Source organism: Tupaia chinensis, unplaced genomic scaffold (genome assembly GCF_000334495.1).
Source record: "Tupaia chinensis unplaced genomic scaffold, TupChi_1.0 Scaffold000709_2, whole genome shotgun sequence".
Classification (NCBI taxonomy): domain Eukaryota; kingdom Metazoa; phylum Chordata; class Mammalia; order Scandentia; family Tupaiidae; genus Tupaia; species Tupaia belangeri.
Window position 1 is genome coordinate 94,776 of NW_006160233.1, and position 19,154 is coordinate 113,929.

General features: G+C 40.5%; 1 protein-coding gene and 1 pseudogene across 1 annotated transcript in view; both read right to left on the bottom strand.

The window, feature by feature from the left end:
- Positions 1-11,286, bottom strand: part of LOC114010096 (olfactory receptor 1444-like) — a 28,982-nt pseudogene extending 17,696 nt beyond the window's left edge.
- Positions 11,287-18,239: 6,953 nt separating this feature from the next.
- LPXN (leupaxin) overlaps positions 18,240-19,154 on the bottom strand; it is a 42,897-nt gene continuing 41,982 nt past the window's right edge. Inside the window, exon 10 of the mRNA XM_027776740.1 lies at positions 18,240-19,076. Coding sequence (XP_027632541.1) covers positions 18,807-19,076 — 270 coding nt within the window. The 3' untranslated portion in view covers positions 18,240-18,806. The remainder of the gene's footprint in view (positions 19,077-19,154) is intronic.

Genomic DNA, 19,154 nt, shown 5'->3' on the forward strand with positions numbered 1-19,154 from the left:
AAGGACAGAGAAGAGCCGGTTAACTCTGACTTTGGGATTAGTTGAAGGCCTGAAACTAGTCTCTGTCCATCTTTGAGTTCATGCTGCCCCCTTGAGGTTGTTTCAAGCTTTTCATGTGGTGAGCCATTCTTGGTTTGCTAAAATGAGGACTTGTCTTTCTTGCAGCACTGACCAGTAATTTCAGAGAGGAAAAATGCTTTGGATCAAGAAGCTAATGGTCTAAAAAGTTCATTTCATGGCCACATCGTATGCTAGCAATCCTAAGGACCTTAGGTACACTAGGCACCACAGCCCGGAAGTGACGACTCCAGTCCTTGAGTCAAATATACAAGTTTAAATCCCATCTCTCCCTCCTGGTGCTTGGAATCCTCATACAAGTCACTCAGCCTCTCTATTCCTCTCTTTTTCATTATGGGTGGTTAAGGGAATTCAATTTGTAAAGTTAATAGATGTAAAATACTTAGAATACCAAGCACCAAAATTATCTGTTACTGCAAATGTCTATTAATCAAGGATTAAACTGAAGTTCATAGAGGTGAAGTGATGTGCCTAAAATTATGCTGCTAATTGGTAGCATAATTGCTGTAATATTCTTTGTTTTGTTTTGTTTTGAATTTAGTATAGGGCATGTGCCCTCATGGGAGAGAGAGAGACAGAAGGGGTGGGGGGAGTGAGAAGGAGTGAGAAAATACTCCCTAGTGGGGATGACCACATCACAATCCCTTCTCCATTCTCCTCTTGAGATTTTGGTGTGCGCACACAGACACACACACACACACACACACACACACACACACAGCTGTTTTTCAAGCCAAGTATGGGACTCAATCCACACTGTAGACCAAAGGGGATCCTGCTGCCTTAACCACCACACTACCTGACGGGCCCCTGACTTAGTTTTATCCATCAATTTCTTAAGCTATTCCTGCATGTCTGAGGACTCTTCAGCCCCACTCAGGATCTGCACTGTCTGTAGATGACATCTTCATGTCCTTTACTCAGATCGGGGCCATGTAACGTTAACTCCACTTTAGCCAGTCTACATTCACCTTGTCCTGTTCTGCCTTCCTATCTCAAACTCTCCCCTCCTCTTTTCGCATATTGCCCTCTCCATCTATACTGATCGGATCGTTCCTTACTTTTGTGAGAACTTACTATACTATTATTCCTCGTCTTTTCCACTTTCCTTACCCACTCCTACCCCATTTGTTCACAAGTATGCTTAAGTTACCATCTTTTCCCCCAGATTCTCCGAACTCTTTCTCCCTGTGCTACACCAGTATTCTTCCTTCTATCGTCACAAAAAAATCAAGACTGGTTCACATTGTCTCCTATTCTCTCCTCAACCCACTGCATCGTAGCCTCAAAGATTCCCACGCCCATTCCATTGAAACAATATGATGGTAAAATTTGTATTACTGTAATTCACAAACATAAATACGACACTTATGGAGTACAATGCGAGGTTTTGATATATGCTACACAATGTGGAATGATTAAATCAAGCTAATTAATATATCCATCAACTCACTCATTTGACTTTTAAAATATTTTTTCTTTATTCTTTTTGCATGAACCTGCACATGAGACTGACAGAGAAAGAAAGAAATAGAGGAGAGGACGCCCTTCTTAGGGTCTGGGCACACCATGATGCCTTTCCTCCAGTCCTCCAGCCCCTCAGATCTTGGGTGCTCACTCATGCTCCCAGAGTTTCAGGTGGACCAGGCTGAATATTTGAACCTCAGTCGCCCTGTAAGATCTGGTTCCTCTTGAGCAGTTCATTACCACTCTGCCATGGAGTTGGCCCTTACTTAAAATTTTTTTGTGGTGATACGTTTAAAATTTACTCTCAGCAATTTTGCATATGTACTAGCATTGACTATAGTCACTCTGCTGTGCAATAGGTCTCAAAACCTGTTCTTCCTGTCTAGCTGAAACAATAGTTTAAAAGAATCCTCCAGGGCCCACTTTACAGATGAGCAAACAAGTGTGGTTTCGCGAGACCTCATATTCGGAAAGATCCCATGCTTGCATTTTAACGGCCTGTGGTTGCCATCTTCAAGTTCTTAAAAATTATATTACTGGATTGATATTTTGTAAGTCGAGTTCAATAAGACACTGGAATTGGAATAGGAAGCTTAGAACTTTGGCTCATGCAGTGTCCCACTTCTTGTCACCTCCCCTTCTCTGCTAAATGTGCTGTGTTCAAAACCATTGATAGAGCCAGATGGTGACACAATGGGCATACAATTGGAGTCCTGGGTTCTCATTTTAGGACCTTCCTGAGCACCCAAGAATGCCTACAGGTGCCTGTGATCTGGGCTAGTTGAAACTGGGGGCGGGTCATGGTTCCAAGACTCTATTGGACTCTCTCTCATGGATGAAATTAATTAATTTTAAAACTTAATGACTCTTTTTTTTCTTTCTGATAAAATAACGTCCAATCTCCCCAGTGTGGCATTCCAAACTATCTAACCCCCAAAATCTTTCTGGTTCTTATTTCTTATAACTGTGAAGAATCTTACTTTCTATTCACTGACCTCTAAGTGCCTACACTGTTATTTGATAGACAGTAGTTTCTCAGTAAACTAGCTTTCTCCACCCCCATAACCATGCAATATCATATTTTTCTCCTTTGCCTCCTGCAGTTTCCTCAGGTTGGAATGCATTAGTTATATATCTTCCTTTTAACTCTTTCACTTGCAGGTTTAAATAAAACCACTGAGAACCAGACAGTGGCACAGCACAATGCTCTGCAAATTAGTCCCATATTGGAAGGCTGTGGTTCAAGTCAGAGGCCTTCTTGAGTATGTTGGCCATAGGTTGCCCACGATCTGGGACTGGCTGAAGACTGGGGTAGATACTGACATCAAGACTCTGTTGGAGTTCTCTCTCTCATGTGCATGCTTATGGAAGAAGTAGATAAACTTAAAAACATAATAAAGCAATCTTCACCTAGAATTTTTTGTCTGAAGTTATAAGACACACATGTGCCCTTCTAGCTATAATACTTTCCCAAATTTTCTTATATTAGCAGCTTAACAGCTCTGTACATTATGGTGCTTTTCATATCCTTTTCCAGAATCTAATACTATAGCTTCTCTCACCCCAGGTTCCCACCTGTTACACTAGTTTGACCTCTGCCTCTAGGGAAGAAATCACCCTGTAAGGGACTGACTGTGTGACCTTTCTTAGTCTGTAAATTCTTTAGGGGCACAGATTATACCTTACTCACGTTGTTTTTTTTTTCTTTTGAGAGGTTTTTGCTATAGGGCGCGTGTGCCTGCCAGAAAGACAGAGAGAAACAGAGGAAACAGAGAGACAGAAAGTGAGAAATCACCCCCCAGGGGGGATGGCCATGCCACAATCCCTTCTTCTCCATTCTCCTCTCAGGATCTTGGGCATGCACGCACATGTACCGGGCGTGAGTTTAAGCCACCGTGTCTGGGACTCGAACCGTGGTCGACTACATGGGAGTCCAGCGACATATCCATTAAGGCAACTGCTGGTCCCTATGCCTTACTCATCTTAAGCTTTCTCCTGGAACCTAGAAGTGCCTATAGGTAGTAAGGACCTAATGAATTATTAATATCCCATCTAATTCTCTATTTGGCACATTGAACTAGGCACAGAGACGTCGGTTGAAGAGTCCAGTTCAGAGAAATGTATTTTTCCCTGACTTACTGAACTAACTGTCAGGCCACCAGACATGGTTTAAAATAGCACTTTATGCTTCTCATTAGAGACAAGAAATGGAAGATTATTCCTTTGTAGATTTATAAACCCTGAAGGCTACTTTTAGTGAAAATTTAAAAAGAAGAGTTTAAACTAATGCCTTGAAATTTATCTTTCTCTTATTTTTGAAAACCAGCATTTACTAGCTAAATCACAATGCATTTGCATTTGGGAACACATAAATGATGGGCCATCCTTGTTCCTAAAGTTGACACCCTCATCTGGGCTCCTGCCTCTCTCTCATGTGTCTCCTTTAAAATCTGGCTTAAATTTCTCTTTTTTTTTTTTTTTTTAGTTGCCAAAGGGTGCGTGTGCTTGACGGAAAGAGCCAGAGAAACTAAACAGAGGAAGAAAGCATCTCCCACTGGACCACAGTCACGCTGGAGTCCCTTCTCATCCATTTCTCCAGCCTGGTGGGATTTGGGACACACACACACACACACACACACACACACACACACCGTGTGTTTTTCAAGCCAACAGGGCCAAGACTTGAACCGCCATGTGGATCTCAATCCCTAAACCACTAGACTTCAGAGAAGCCCCATCTTAAATCTCTAAAATCTCTCCAATATCTTCATCCCTATGGTCTTTTTCTTCTCTTTTCTGATGACACCCAGAAAACACTTCTCAACGCCAATCATTCTTAGTAGCTCCCTTCTTTATTTTCCATAAAACGTCTCTGAAAAGATATTCATGTTCCCTGAGTGAATGAACAAATGATTTTTTAAAAATGATATCCACAAAGTAACAGAACTAGTAGGTGGAGAAGCTGGGAGAGAAACACACACTTGAGGTCAAGACCCATGTTATAAAGTCTTCCTACCTTTGAGTTTCAACTCATATCCATTAGTTCCAAATGAGCTATATATCAAAAGACCACAATCTGCCCACTGGTGAGTTTGAGATGGGCTAAACAAACTGACACCATCTAGCTGGTGATCAGAAGGGATATGCAATCTATCTTTGCTGCTAAATTATTTTTTTGTTTTTATTGCCAGAGAGTATGTGCACTTACCAGAGAGAGAGAGAGAGAGAGAGATTAAAGAAAAGCACTCCCCAATGGGGCATGGCACACTGCAATCCTTTTTCATCCATTTCTCCCTCGCATCAGAATCTTGGTCACACACTCAAAGGCACCCATTGTCTTTTTTTTTTTTTTTTTGAGAGGTTTTCGCTATAGGGCGCGTGCGCTCGCCAGACAGACAGAGACATAGAGACAGAAAGCGAGAAATCACCCCCCAGGGGGAATGGTCATGCCGCAATCCCTTCTCCTCCATTCTCCTCTCGGGATCTTCGGCACGCACGCACATGCGCCCGGCGTGAGATTTAAGCCACCGGGTCCAGGACGCAAACCGCGGTCGACTAATTGGGAGTCCAGCGACATAGCCATTACGCTAACTGCTGGTTCCCACCCATTGTCTTTTTAAAGCTGCTGGAACTAGGGTTCAAGCCATACTTTGTCATGTGGGATCCAACCCCCAAATACACAGTACTGAACTGTACTGCAGGGCCAGCCATATTGCTAAATGACAATAAGTACTACTGGTGACAATTATTTTCCCAGTACTTTCCCTTGGATTATGGCAGGCAGTGAAAAACTTCACATTAGAAGATTCCTGAACTCTTCCATGGCTATATTTCTGCTATAGGTTAACCCCCTCCTTCCCAACTCATGTCTTGAAATTTGGTTGTGACAAGATTAAGAAAGTAAAAATTTAATCCAACTACGATGTTGAATGGTGGAGCCTTTGGAGGGGCATTAGGATTGAGATTCTCAGGGCAGGGTGCCCATGATTGACTCCAAGTGGGTTTATAAAGAGAGGGAGTGAGACCAGAGCAGAGGCGCACAGACACATATGCATGTTCTTCTCCTCTTCATCATATTGTAATGCAACCGGAAGACCCACACCACATGTGGCCTCTAAACCTTAGACCTCTAAACTGTGAGCTGAATAAACCTCTATTCCTGGGAACCAGCAGTTAGCGTAATGATTATGTCACTGGACTCCCACGTAGTGGACTGTGGTTTGCGTCCCGGACCCGGTGGCTTAAAACTCACGCTGGGCGCATGTGCGTGCATGCCCAAGATCCCGAGAGGAGAATGGAGGAGAAGGGATTGCGGCGTGACCATCCCCCCTAGGGGGTGATTTCTCGCTTTCTGTCTCTATGTCTCTGTCTGTCTGTCTAGCGAGCGCATGCGCCCTATAGCAGAAAAACCTCTCCAATAAATAAATAAATAAATAAATAAACCTCTATTCTTTTTTTTTTAATTTATGTGTTTATTTTACATTCTACCACTGTGTATTGTTATAGTATACCAAATGAGTTTACCCATTGAGAATACACTATATATTGGTTCAGTCAAAGATATCACTATACACATTATCATCAACAGATTATTTTCCATTTTTGTGCCCCTTAAATTAAACCTCTATTCTTATAAATTACCCAGACTTGAATGTTTTGTCATTAGCAGCAAAATTAACTAGAACAGCTTCCTTGACCGGGGTTGGAAGTTTCCTATCTATAGGAAGCAGCTAACCGGATGAATTTCCTGTGCCTTGAAAATAAATCACTTGTGAGCATTACTTTGTCAATATGTTGCTGCAAAGGAAGATTATGAGCTCAAACACAAGCTCTTCTAATCTCCTAGCATTTTCAATTCCATCAGTTTTCATCCTGAGCATTAAAAAAGATTTGTAAAATCATACAAAAAATTGCTAAAAGCCTGCTATAGTTTCATGGTCTCCATGGAAATAAATGCTAGATATGAATACTGTGTTAACTTCTACACATATCTCTTGGATTTTTTAAATTTGATTTTATATGTGATCCTTGGCAGTTGACAAAGGCATTTCTCACTTATTATCTTGGTTAATCAGCAGAGCAAACCCACACGGGAAGTATTATTTCCCACATTTAACATATTTTGAAACTGAAGTTTGGAGAAGATAAATGGCTTAACCAAGGTTTACACAATTTGGAAGTTGTAGAATCAACATTTGAACTTTGTTTTGTCTGATGCCAAGGCACTGCTCTTGCCACCATTACCCAAAACAGCATAGCTTAGAGAAGCAGATCACTGTGTTACTCTTATCTATTCCTTGAAATTTTATCTCATGTGTGTTGTTGATACAGAGCTTAAAACAAAGCATCCCAGGAAAGCAATTAACAAACTTTGTTTGTTTGGGTTCTAGTGGTATCACTAAATTGCATAACATTGGCCCATTCATGTAATCAATCACTTTTTCTACAGGTATATGCAAATATTATTGCTCGCTCACTCTTTCCCTGCCTCAATGCCCCATGCCATTACTCTCTGAGATGAAATACACTAAGCCTCCTAGAGTAGGAAATATTATGACTTTCAAATGAATGGCTTAACACACATTCGAAGTATCATGATTAGCAGTGATTTGAAGACACTTGAAATAAATTTTTTTTATGTAAGCTTACCTCCTCATGACTTTTCCCAAAGATATTGTCAGTTCTCATCCATACCTGTTGACACTCACTGCTAGTGCACACTGATACTTCCTACTGAAAGTGCTTGTGACTTGGGAAGGACTTTTTTTTTTTTTTTTCCACAGAAACACATCCAAACTTGCACGCAGAGAAGGGTAGAGAAGACAAAAGTAGGTGAGTGGGTTGGTTGATACCCTTTGTGTTCTGTAATAAATCCCAGAGGTCCTTTATTGTGTGGAGCTCCAACTTCCCAAAGCTGTAACCTGTTCATTAATCCACACTGAATTGGCCTCCCTCCCTCTGCTATCTAACTCTCCACACCACCTCCTAAATACACTACTGTACACCGGTCCTAGTTTTAGGGTTCATTCTAGGAAATCTCAACCTAAGAGACACTCTAGGATAAGTGATGGCTTCACCAGGAAGTTTGTATAAGGAAACTGAGTGATAGACATTCCACCCATTACCATTTTTTTTTTTTCTCACAGTGATTGTGTTATACGTCACCCTTCTTGTTTCCTGTGTTGTCTCTTTTACTGAAATCTCTGGAAATTTCACCTCTTAAGTTCTTTTATATACCCAATAACCTTTTCCCCTCCTTCTTTTCCTCTCTTTCAAAATTTTCAGATTGTTTTAGAGAAATCTTCGGTAAGATCTTCATTGTATTTTTGAGATGTCAATATTTCTTCAACCATGCCTAAAAATGCAAGAGTCCCTGGAGAGAAGAAGGTCATATTTTCAACTATCACTGACCATGATGAAATATCGTCATCCTCATTCTCCAAAGCACTGAGGACCCCGAACAGTGTCCCTAAAATCTCTTTTCAGAATCTCTATAGATATCTGCTATCTCTTCCTAAATATCCTGTAAACCTGATTTTATTTAGGTGCCAACTTTCAGGATGTTATAGACTGAATAGACGTCTCACTAAAATGTGTTGAAGCCCTAACCCGCACCACTCCAATGTGGCTGTATTTGGACTAAGAAAGTAATTAAGATTAAATGGGGCCATAAGGGTGGGTCCTTGATCTGATAGAATTAATGTCCATATAAGTAGAGACACCAGAGAGCTAGCTAGGTCTCTCTCTCCATTTCCTGTCCCTACCTGTTCTCTCTTTTTCTCATATGAAGATACAGTGAGAGAGCAGCCGTCTGCAAGTCAAGAAGCCAGAGCTCTCATCAGAAACGGATCCTGCTGGATCTTGATCCGAGACTTCTAATCTTTATATCTACGAGAAAACAAATTTCTGTTGTTCAAGTCACCCAGTCTATTATTTTGTTATGGCATGTGGGCAGAGTAAGACACAAGATAGAGATTCATTTTTCATAAAATTTTCTACTTTTTGTTTCTTTTCTGCAAGTGGGATATCAAGGTTGTTGTTTTTTTTTAACTTTTTTCACTATAAAAACATTGCATTGCAGTAACATTAAATGTTTAATAGTTTTCTATGGGTAGACTTAGCTAACACAGGAAGAATAATATGATTTCCATGTTTGAATCTTAGAAGATGACAGCATTCTCTCTCTCTCTTATTCCCCCTTAATAATATTGACACACATCACTTAACTTTACTGGCAAATTGTACAGGAACAAAAAGTTTGTACTTTGAATATATGAGTAATCCACAGTTTGCTTAACCATAAAATACAAAACGCATGTCACCATGCTCTAGTGTAAAAAAAGCACATAGAGGTCCAATCTGTTGGTACAGATGAGAGAAAACTGAACAACAGTGCTGGAAGTCAATGGCTGACTATGGATCCCTGGTCAACTTGAAACCACACTGGGCATGGCCACGATCGTGACCCGCTCAAGGACCAGGGAGGGAGGAGTGTGGTGTGACAAGACCCTGTTAACAGTGCTTCTCTCTCCTCCTCCTCCTCCAATTCCTTGCTATCATTCTGTGCCACTGTTAACTTTATTTGTTCATTTATTCTTTTCATTACATTTTAAATTTATAACAAAGAATATATCTGTCTGCTTAATCAGTGACAAAAATCCAGCTCTAATCAGTTTGAACAAAAAGAGAAAGAATTGGTTTATTCACATAATTTATCCATTTAGGGTTAAAGTGGTGATATGGCAGAACTGAGTGGCTCAAAAAAAGAAAATACAGGGCCAGTTTGGTAATGTGGTGATTAAGATAGCTGGGTGATTCAAGTCCTGGATGCAGCTGCTTGACAGTCTGGACATATGTGTGTGTGTGTGTGTGAGTGTGTGTGTGTGCACATAAAATCCTGAGAGAAGAATGAAAGAGAAGGAATTACAAAGCGGCCATTCCCCCAGGGGGTGATTTCCCACTTTCCTTCTCTGTCTCTCTATCTCTGTATCTCCCACAATCTCTCACCATATAACAAATTTAAATAAAGGAAAACACAGCATCTCCATTACTCAATTCTACATTTTCTTCTGTATTGATTTATTTTAGGGGGACCTAAGTGATGATAAAAGTATTTCTCAGCAGCAATGAGTTTTTATTATCTTCACAGCTAGAATCCGAACACATAAGAATGATTTTTTTTTTTTTCTCAATAAACCCAGCCAAGGTCCTAGGAAACAATATAATTAGCATCTAGTGTCACAGGATCTAATCACCATCGTCCTGAAGAACAAAGTACATGTACTAGTCAGACCCAGAAATGTGTCCATTTCTGGAGCTAAGAGTAAAATCAGCCCCATCTAAACACATGGACCAAAAATGGGAGCTGGAATTCCTCATAGAGAAACTAAACTATGAGGGAAAACTGAGAAATCTACTTCCATTCTATTTCACCTCCCACTTATGCCCAGTCATATTATTCAACATACCGTATCAAAGTCTAAAGGCATTAAAATCCAAAATCAAACTCTCCTCCAAGCTAAAGTTTAAAGGAAGTAAAGTCCTCTTTGATTTGTTAGCCTGTTCATTCACCTATAGGAGTTTATCCATCAGCATTGTGATCTGAGCTCTCTCTCTCTCTCTCTCTCTCTCTCTCTGGGATTAAGGTAGATATTCTAGGCAAAAATATTATTCTCAAAATAAAGTGTTTGGGGGTCAGAAGGTGGCATGGTAGCTAAGGCGCTGAACTCCTGGTCAATTGCAGTTTGAGCCCCAGACCTGGCAGCTTGAAAATCATGCCAGGTACATGTGCGTGCATGCCCCAAATCTCAGGAGGCTAATGGAGGAGAAGGGATTATGGCATGGCCACTCCCCCAGGGGTGGTTTTTCACTTTCACTCTCTCTATCTCTCTCTGTCTCTCTCCAGCTAGCATACATGCCCTATGGTAAACAAATTATTTTTTGAACTTTAAACAGTATCCAAATAGGAAGAATTGCTATCAGGATGCCAAAAACTCCATGTAATTATCCAGAATCCATGGTCTGTGAACGTAAACCCAGGAGATATCTTCTCACAGGAAATTATATAGTCGTTGTGCATTTACTGTATCTAGAGTGGAGAAACTCCTATATGAACTGTCTTTTTTCCTTACAGAGTATATCTAAGACATTGCTACCTTCTAGCAAAGTTGTACATTTGCATAACACAAGCACCCATTCTTATCTCAGATTTCTTTCTTTTCCATTCAGTGGATCCAAGTAGGTTTCCATTTCCTCTTTGAGCTCAGGGTTCCTAGCACTTACTTGCTGCTATGGTGACTTTTTTTTTTTTTTGGAGTGATTTTCGCTATAGGGTGCGTGCACTCGCCAGACAGACAGAGACATAGAGACAGAAAGCGAGAAATCACCCCCCAGGAGGGATGGTAACGCCACAATCCCTTCTCCTCCATTCTCCTCTCGGGATCTTGGGCACGCACGCACACGCGCCCAGCGTGAGTTTTAAGCCACCTGGTCCAGGACACGAACCGCAGTTGACTACGTGGGAGTCCAGCGACATAGCCATTACACTAACTGCTAGTTCCCCTGATATGGTGACTTTTAACGAGTAATAACCTCCACAACATTCTGGGAGCAGGCAATTCCTTTTCCAGTCCCAATTTAGTAGCTGCTGCCACAGCCCTTACTAAGCTTACTCTGACTGGCTGGAATGGGTTGGATCGCAACTGAAAGATCTCCGTTTTCAGAGTCCCAAAATAAAGCCATTACTACTTATTGCTATACTCATAGAGGCCTACAGAACCTCTGTCACGTGTTCATGACACTATTACGGAATACTATAAAGTTCTCAGACAAGTTCCCTGGGGGCTCTGGTAACATCTACTTGCTTACTTTCTGTATTACTTTGAAACTCAAGATTAGTATTTTCACTTTTGCACGCATGAACTCAAGATTCATTCTCCTCTTTCCCCTTACCAATAACTAGGTCTTTCTAATTTACTTGTTTCTTCTGAAAGAGAGACTGGCACCCCAACTGGACCCCACCCTGTGATCCAACCCATTTTGGCCAGCAGAGCTCACGGGCATACATGTACATACATGCACCTGGCATGCTCAGGGAGGTCCCAGGATGCAGACTCAAAATCTTTCCCATGTGGGTTCAGATGTCTTACCTCTGTGCTACCACCAGGCCCATCAAGACCTAGTTTTTTAATTATTCACATCTCCTCCACAGAGCTCTTGTGTTTTCAGGAAACCATCCGACCTCTAACTCAGAATTGTCCAGTTTAGTTTAACCGTACAATTTATTTCTCCAGCAAAAATCACTAGTGTACATGTGACCTAATTTAGTCTTGTTAGGCTAAATCTCAGGACTTCAGCTTGCAAAAGCTAGAAAAAGCACTCTTTCTCCCCCTGCTGGTCCGAGAAAGTTTGACTGACAGCTATCCTACTAAAACAAGTATGTAATAGAACTTGCATGGAAAATAATTGCCTTCATCAGAGTCTCAATTTGGAGGACTCTGTATTTATTTAAAAAATAATAAATGGCCAAATAAATTGAGAGTCTCCTCTGAGTTCCATATTTCTTTTTTTCTTTTTTTATTGTACATATATACTCACTGGTAGAAAAGCCCTATCCTTTGAGAGTTGGCTTTATTTTTTAAACACCTAAAAGTTACTCAGAACCAAGAGTAGATAGGCAGGTGATTAGTTTGAGTAATAGTGTTTTTGTTTTTTTATGGTTTTGGGAGGGGATGGACAGTGGTGCAGTGGTAAAACTCAATGTTTTACAAGCAATTCCACATGTGAAGCTTCCAGGTTCACATCCAGAGACTTCCTTAAGTATGATTCCAGGTACAGAAATGCCCATGATCTGGGCCTGGCTGAAGCTGGGGGTGGATAGTGGTATCAAGATCCTGTGGGGGTGCTGTCTCGCTCAGTCTCTATCACTGTCTCTATCGCCCACAAAAGAAACAAATTTAGAAAAACTATCTTTTCAAAAAGAAGAACTTTTTACATGTAGATGGGTTTCTTGTTGTTAACACACTGATCTTAAAGGCAGCATCTCTTTTTGAGCAAATATAATCACCTACAATCACTGTGAGAAAAAACCCTTCACTTCTTAATTCCACGTTAGTGTACTCTAGCTTTTCTCTGACATTTAAAAATATTTAGAGTCTACTTGCAATTTTGAAATAAATAAATCCTTAAGGTCAGCAAGTGGCATGGCGGGTAAGATACTGGACTCCCACATGGCTGACCATGGTTTGAGTCCTTGACCTGGCAATTTGCTTTCTCACTCTCCTTCTCTTTCTGGGACCAGCAGGTGGTGTGGTGGTTAAGGTGCTGGACACTCCCACATGGCCAATTATGGTTCAAGTCCCGGACCTGGTGGCTTGCTTTCTCCCTTTCTCTCTCTCTCTCCGCTTCTCTCTGGTCAAATTAAAAAAAAAAAAAAATCCTTAAAATAGTTTAACACCCGAACATTTCTTAAGTGCTAAAATTTCGAGCTTACTTTGTGACATTGCCAAGGTAACCCTAAACATGATCATGTTAACACCTGCATATGACATCACACGGTTAAGACACTAAAGAGGATGTTCTGAAACTGAATGTGTATTTGGCCTTAGTTTGGTGCTCTGAGCCAGGCAAACAGGATAGGCCAGATGGCTCCATATCTGTGTGACTCCCACATACCTTAGATGCATTTGGAGTTCCTGTTTTATAGAATCAACTGTTATTACTGTCTTTTAACTCTCAACCTCCCCCCCTCCAACCCATTCCAATGAAGGATACAGACAGAAAGCTTGGCAAGAATCATTTAGTACACTTCAGTTCTACAAGAAGTACTATTTCCAAACTTATCTAAAGAAGCTAAATGTGGTCCTAGTTTTAAAAATACTTATAGTGCGGGAGCTTTTTATTGGTAACCTATTTTGGAGTCAAGAATTCTAAAACTGGTTTTGTTGTAATAAATAAAAAAATATTTTTAAAAACATGGTAAGAAAGACACAGTGCTGATCTTTTCAATATCTCTCTTGAAGAAAGGTGACCACTTGAGAAGATTTAAAAAACAAAACAAAACAAAACAACCTCATAGTACCTAAAGAAAGTCAGATTTTTTAATAGCATGCCAAGCTTTCCTATAAATTTATTTATAATATTTTGAGAGGAACAAATAATCCAGAAGAGCTTTTCTTTTTTTCTCAGAGAGGTTTTTGCTATAGGGCGTGTGCACTCGCCAGAAAGAAAGAGACAGACAGAAAGCGAGAAATCACCCCCAGGGGGGTTGGCCACACCACAATCCCTTTTCCTCCATCCTCCTCTCAGGATCTTGGGCATGCATCACACATGCCAGGCGTGAGTTTAAGCCACTGGGTCCAGGACTCGAACCACAGTCAACTACATTGGAGTCCAGCGACATAGCCATTACACTAACTACTAGTCCCTCAAGAATTGTTTTTCATGGGAGCTTGATTTTTCTAAGCCAAAAAAGAAAGTAATCAAATAATCTTTATAGTCTCTTTCTTCAAAGATGCCCTACGATTAGTCATCTCGTTTGTCTTCATGAGGTAATTGTGAAGTTAAAGAAGATGGGTTTTAAAAAAAAAAAAGATGGCCACTCCCCCAGGGGTGGTTTTTCACTTTCACTCTCTCTATCTCTCTCTGTCTCTCTCCAGCTAGCATACATGCCCTATGGTAAACAAATTATTTTTTGAACTTTAAACAGTATCCAAATAGGAAGAATTGCTATCAGGATGCCAAAAACTCCATGTAATTATCCAGAATCCATGGTCTGTGAACGTAAACCCAGGAGATATCTTCTCACAGGAAATTATATAGTCGTTGTGCATTTACTGTATCTAGAGTGGAGAAACTCCTATATGAACTGTCTTTTTTCCTTACAGAGTATATCTAAGACATTGCTACCTTCTAGCAAAGTTGTACATTTGCATAACACAAGCACCCATTCTTATCTCAGATTTCTTTCTTTTCCATTCAGTGGATCCAAGTAGGTTTCCATTTCCTCTTTGAGCTCAGGGTTCCTAGCACTTACTTGCTGCTATGGTGACTTTTTTTTTTTTTTGGAGTGATTTTCGCTATAGGGTGCGTGCACTCGCCAGACAGACAGAGACATAGAGACAGAAAGCGAGAAATCACCCCCCAGGAGGGATGGTAACGCCACAATCCCTTCTCCTCCATTCTCCTCTCGGGATCTTGGGCACGCACGCACACGCGCCCAGCGTGAGTTTTAAGCCACCTGGTCCAGGACACGAACCGCAGTTGACTACGTGGGAGTCCAGCGACATAGCCATTACACTAACTGCTAGTTCCCCTGATATGGTGACTTTTAACGAGTAATAACCTCCACAACATTCTGGGAGCAGGCAATTGCTTTTTCAGTCCCAATTTAGTAGCTGCTGCCACAGCCCTTACTAAGCTTACTCTGACTGGCTGGAATGGGTTGGATCGCAACTGAAAGATCTCCGTTTTCAGAGTCCCAAAATAAAGCCATTACTACTTATTGCTATACTCATAGAGGCCTACAGAACCTCTGTCACGTGTTCATGACACTATTACGGAATACTATAAAGTTCTCAGACAAGTTCCCTGGGGGCTCTGGTAACATCTACTTGCTTACTTTCTGTATTACTTTGAAACTCAAGATTAGTATTTTCACTTTTGCACGCATGAACTCAAGATTCATTCTCCTCTTTCCCCTTACCAATAACTAGGTCTTTCTAATTTACTTGTTTCTTCTGAAAGAGAGACTGGCACCCCAACTGGACCCCACCCTGTGATCCAACCCATTTTGGCCAGCAGAGCTCACGGGCATACATGTACATACATGCACCTGGCATGCTCAGGGAGGTCCCAGGATGCAGACTCAAAATCTTTCCCATGTGGGTTCAGATGTCTTACCTCTGTGCTACCACCAGGCCCATCAAGACCTAGTTTTTTAATTATTCACATCTCCTCCACAGAGCTCTTGTGTTTTCAGGAAACCATCCGACCTCTAACTCAGAATTGTCCAGTTTAGTTTAACCGTACAATTTATTTCTCCAGCAAAAATCACTAGTGTACATGTGACCTAATTTAGTCTTGTTAGGCTAAATCTCAGGACTTCAGCTTGCAAAAGCTAGAAAAAGCACTCTTTCTCCCCCTGCTGGTCCGAGAAAGTTTGACTGACAGCTATCCTACTAAAACAAGTATGTAATAGAACTTGCATGGAAAATAATTGCCTTCATCAGAGTCTCAATTTGGAGGACTCTGTATTTATTTAAAAAATAATAAATGGCCAAATAAATTGAGAGTCTCCTCTGAGTTCCATATTTCTTTTTTTCTTTTTTTATTGTACATATATACTCACTGGTAGAAAAGCCCTATCCTTTGAGAGTTGGCTTTATTTTTTAAACACCTAAAAGTTACTCAGAACCAAGAGTAGATAGGCAGGTGATTAGTTTGAGTAATAGTGTTTTTGTTTTTTTATGGTTTTGGGAGGGGATGGACAGTGGTGCAGTGGTAAAACTCAATGTTTTACAAGCAATTCCACATGTGAAGCTTCCAGGTTCACATCCAGAGACTTCCTTAAGTATGATTCCAGGTACAGAAATGCCCATGATCTGGGCCTGGCTGAAGCTGGGGGTGGATAGTGGTATCAAGATCCTGTGGGGGTGCTGTCTCGCTCAGTCTCTATCACTGTCTCTATCGCCCACAAAAGAAACAAATTTAGAAAAACTATCTTTTCAAAAAGAAGAACTTTTTACATGTAGATGGGTTTCTTGTTGTTAACACACTGATCTTAAAGGCAGCATCTCTTTTTGAGCAAATATAATCACCTACAATCACTGTGAGAAAAAACCCTTCACTTCTTAATTCCACGTTAGTGTACTCTAGCTTTTCTCTGACATTTAAAAATATTTAGAGTCTACTTGCAATTTTGAAATAAATAAATCCTTAAGGTCAGCAAGTGGCATGGCGGGTAAGATACTGGACTCCCACATGGCTGACCATGGTTTGAGTCCTTGACCTGGCAATTTGCTTTCTCACTCTCCTTCTCTTTCTGGGACCAGCAGGTGGTGTGGTGGTTAAGGTGCTGGACACTCCCACATGGCCAATTATGGTTCAAGTCCCGGACCTGGTGGCTTGCTTTCTCACTTTCTCTCTCTCTCTCCGCTTCTCTCTGGTCAAATTAAAAAAAAAAAAAATCCTTAAAATAGTTTAACACCCGAACATTTCTTAAGTGCTAAAATTTCGAGCTTACTTTGTGACATTGCCAAGGTAACCCTAAACATGATCATGTTAACACCTGCATATGACATCACACGGTTAAGACACTAAAGAGGATGTTCTGAAACTGAATGTGTATTTGGCCTTAGTTTGGTGCTCTGAGCCAGGCAAACAGGATAGGCCAGATGGCTCCATATCTGTGTGACTCCCACATACCTTAGATGCATTTGGAGTTCCTGTTTTATAGAATCAACTGTTATTACTGTCTTTTAACTCTCAACCTCCCCCCCTCCAACCCATTCCAATGAAGGATACAGACAGAAAGCTTGGCAAGAATCATTTAGTACACTTCAGTTCTACAAGAAGTACTATTTCCAAACTTATCTAAAGAAGCTAAATGTGGTCCTAGTTTTAAAAATACTTATAGTGCGGGAGCTTTTTATTGGTAACCTATTTTGGAGTCAAGAATTCTAAAACTGGTTTTGTTGTAATAAATAAAAAAATATTTTTAAAAACATGGTAAGAAAGACACAGTGCTGATCTTTTCAATATCTCTCTTGAAGAAAGGTGACCACTTGAGAAGATTTAAAAAACAAAACAAAACAAAACAACCTCATAGTACCTAAAGAAAGTCAGATTTTTTAATAGCATGCCAAGCTTTCCTATAAATTTATTTATAATATTTTGAGAGGAACAAATAATCCAGAAGAGCTTTTCTTTTTTTCTCAGAGAGGTTTTTGCTATAGGGCGTGTGCACTCGCCAGAAAGAAAGAGACAGACAGAAAGCGAGAAATCACCCCCAGGGGGGTTGGCCACACCACAATCCCTTTTCCTCCATCCTCCTCTCAGGATCTTGGGCATGCATCACACATGCCAGGCGTGAGTTTAAGCCACTGGGTCCAGGACTCGAACCACAGTCAACTACATTGGAGTCCAGCGACATAGCCATTACACTAACTACTAGTCCCTCAAGAATTGTTTTTCATGGGAGCTTGATTTTTCTAAGCCAAAAAAGAAAGTAATCAAATAATCTTTATAGTCTCTTTCTTCAAAGATGCCCTACGATTAGTCATCTCGTTTGTCTTCATGAGGTAATTGTGAAGTTAAAGAAGATGGGTTTTAAAAAAAAAAAAGATGTGTGTTTCATTTTCTGCTTTAGAAATAAATTTGGAAAGTATCTAATGAAGAATCATATTTTCTCCTTATGTAAACAAAGTGATGAATACAATTTTAAGAAGCTTTGAGATTTTTTAATATGATTCAATCACTTAGATCCAAAAAATAAGATAAAATTGTTATGGACCCAAACTAAGGAAGGAAGTTTGTGCCTAAGAGTCCCTCCTTTTAATTTCTTCTGATTAAAAATTTTAAAAGTGTCTACTGTATAAAAGGAAACAAGAGATACGATACAAATTTAATTGTACATAGTGCCTAGCATATACCATGAGAAGCAAAAAGTTCATCCACTAAATAAATATGACAATGAGTCATTAAAACCGCAAACCACTTTATTCATCACTGATGCCAGTACCCAAAGCTGTCTAGTTAGAAATCTATCTTCTCAAGAAAAAGAGAAAAACACTGAAGAAAGATGCAAAGAATTTTCAGAGTGGAATCATGATTCCTGACAGCAAGAGTAAAGTCCACCTCAGTGACTAGAACAGAGAGTTACCTAGAAATAAGGAAAGATGGAAAAGGAACAAGGATGAAGGACAAAGGCAAGCAATATGAGCAGAGTCATCGGTAAAGGTGAAACTGGAGAAAACCGAGGTCCCTGGTGGTGGAATGAATTACGCATGCGGTAGATACATCTGCAGTGGTACTAGACAGCAGGATCTAGATTTAAATTCAAGTATTTGATTTTTAAAATACTAGAACTCTAAAAGTAAGATTATGAGTCTAGTCATGTAACATCTAGAAGTTTCCTTATTTGCTCATTATCTTTACTTTCTCTATAAGCCTATTAAGCAGAAGGTTAGTAACAGCAAATGTACTCTCTTCTCTCTTGGTTTAAATTTTATAGAGGATTTGAAGAGGCTGTGGGTCAGTTGAGATCACAGTGGGAAGAGCTTGCTGAAGCAGGGCTGACAATAGGTCTTGTCATTCTGCTCCCTGAAGACACCCTTTGACAACTGTGTCAGGCAGAAAGCACACACAAAGTGCTCAGGATGAAACTTGTGCCCCATGGCACTGATGCAACGGCCAGTGATAGGCTGCCCACACCCATGGCATAGGGTTCCTCGGCGGTGATGGTAATGGAGCTCACAGAACGGACGTCCATCCAGTTCAAAAAAGGAGCCAGTAGAAAAACTACTGAAGCAGTCCTGAAGGTGAAGAGAAGACACAGAAAATGAATGCAGATATCAAGAGGTAAAATGTCAGCAAGGTAAAATTTCAGCATT